Source organism: Galeopterus variegatus, unplaced genomic scaffold (genome assembly GCF_000696425.1).
Source record: "Galeopterus variegatus unplaced genomic scaffold, G_variegatus-3.0.2 Scaffold14789, whole genome shotgun sequence".
NCBI classification, from domain to species: domain Eukaryota; kingdom Metazoa; phylum Chordata; class Mammalia; order Dermoptera; family Cynocephalidae; genus Galeopterus; species Galeopterus variegatus.
Genome location: NW_007740900.1, coordinates 1 through 870, shown reverse-complemented (window position 1 = coordinate 870; position 870 = coordinate 1). Strand labels below are relative to the sequence as shown.

The following is an 870-nucleotide window of genomic DNA, read 5'->3' as shown; positions in this document are numbered from 1 at the left end:
AGACCTCTGGTTTAGACCATGTGTTTTTTTATCTTATGCAGTGACTTGATAACCTAATCCACTTGTGAGATGTGATTCTGCTGAAACACCAACTATCTCAAATCCACGAGCAAGGAGCACTTGAGTGAGTAGCAGTTTTAGTACTAGGAAGAGTATAGCAGTGCTCATCTGTGTATCTGCATTCTAGCACATTTACGTGACTGTATTTAGCTCCTCTTTCTTGTTTGAAGGGAAGAGGAATAGAAATCCAGAGAAGGGAAGGGGATTACCTAAGGCCACACAGAACTGGGACTAGAACCCAAGCCCCTGATCCCTGAGGCCACAGCCAGGGATCCAGGCTGTCACTGAAAAGCCTAGGTCCCTGGGTGGCTCCTCCTCTGCAAATGGTGACACGGCTGGACAGATGCCAGGCTTGGAGCTCCAGCTCCAGCAGGACACAGGGGAGCCTAGAATTGGCTTCTCAGGAAGGAGAAGCCCCTAAACCCCCAAGGGGACCAGAACTTACTGTGGGAGCTGATGTATTCAGGGGTCTTGCCCGGTCCCAGGGGAAGGGCCTCCTCATAGTAGTCCTCGGGTGGAGGCTTGTTCGGGAGTGGCGGAGGCAGGTCGGCTGCCTGCAGGGGATGAAGGAGGTATGTGAGACCAAGAAGGCTAGGGGAGCAGGCAGAGCTGGAGGTGGGTGGCTGGAGGAGAGGGAGGTGGGAGCTCCTGGAAGGCAGGAGGCAGTCTCAATGTGAAACCATAACTTTTAATAGAGTCACAGTGCTGGCAAAATTGAGAGCATATTTGTCCTGGGCTTCTTACCCACATTTTTAAAGCATCAGGGCTCCTCTGCAATGTCTGGACTCCTCTGCAATTTTATGGACTGCC

The 870-nt window shown here is 51.8% G+C and overlaps 1 protein-coding gene across 1 annotated transcript in view; it reads right to left on the bottom strand.

Annotated features, from left to right (window-relative positions):
- LOC103582066 (actin filament-associated protein 1-like 1) overlaps positions 1 to 614 on the bottom strand; it is a gene marked incomplete at both ends in the record, with an annotated part of 27555 nt that extends 26941 nt beyond the window's left edge. The window contains one exon of the mRNA XM_008563753.1: positions 506 to 614. Coding sequence (XP_008561975.1) covers positions 506 to 614 — 109 coding nt within the window. The remainder of the gene's footprint in view (positions 1 to 505) is intronic.
- Positions 615 to 870: the final 256 nt, after the last annotated feature.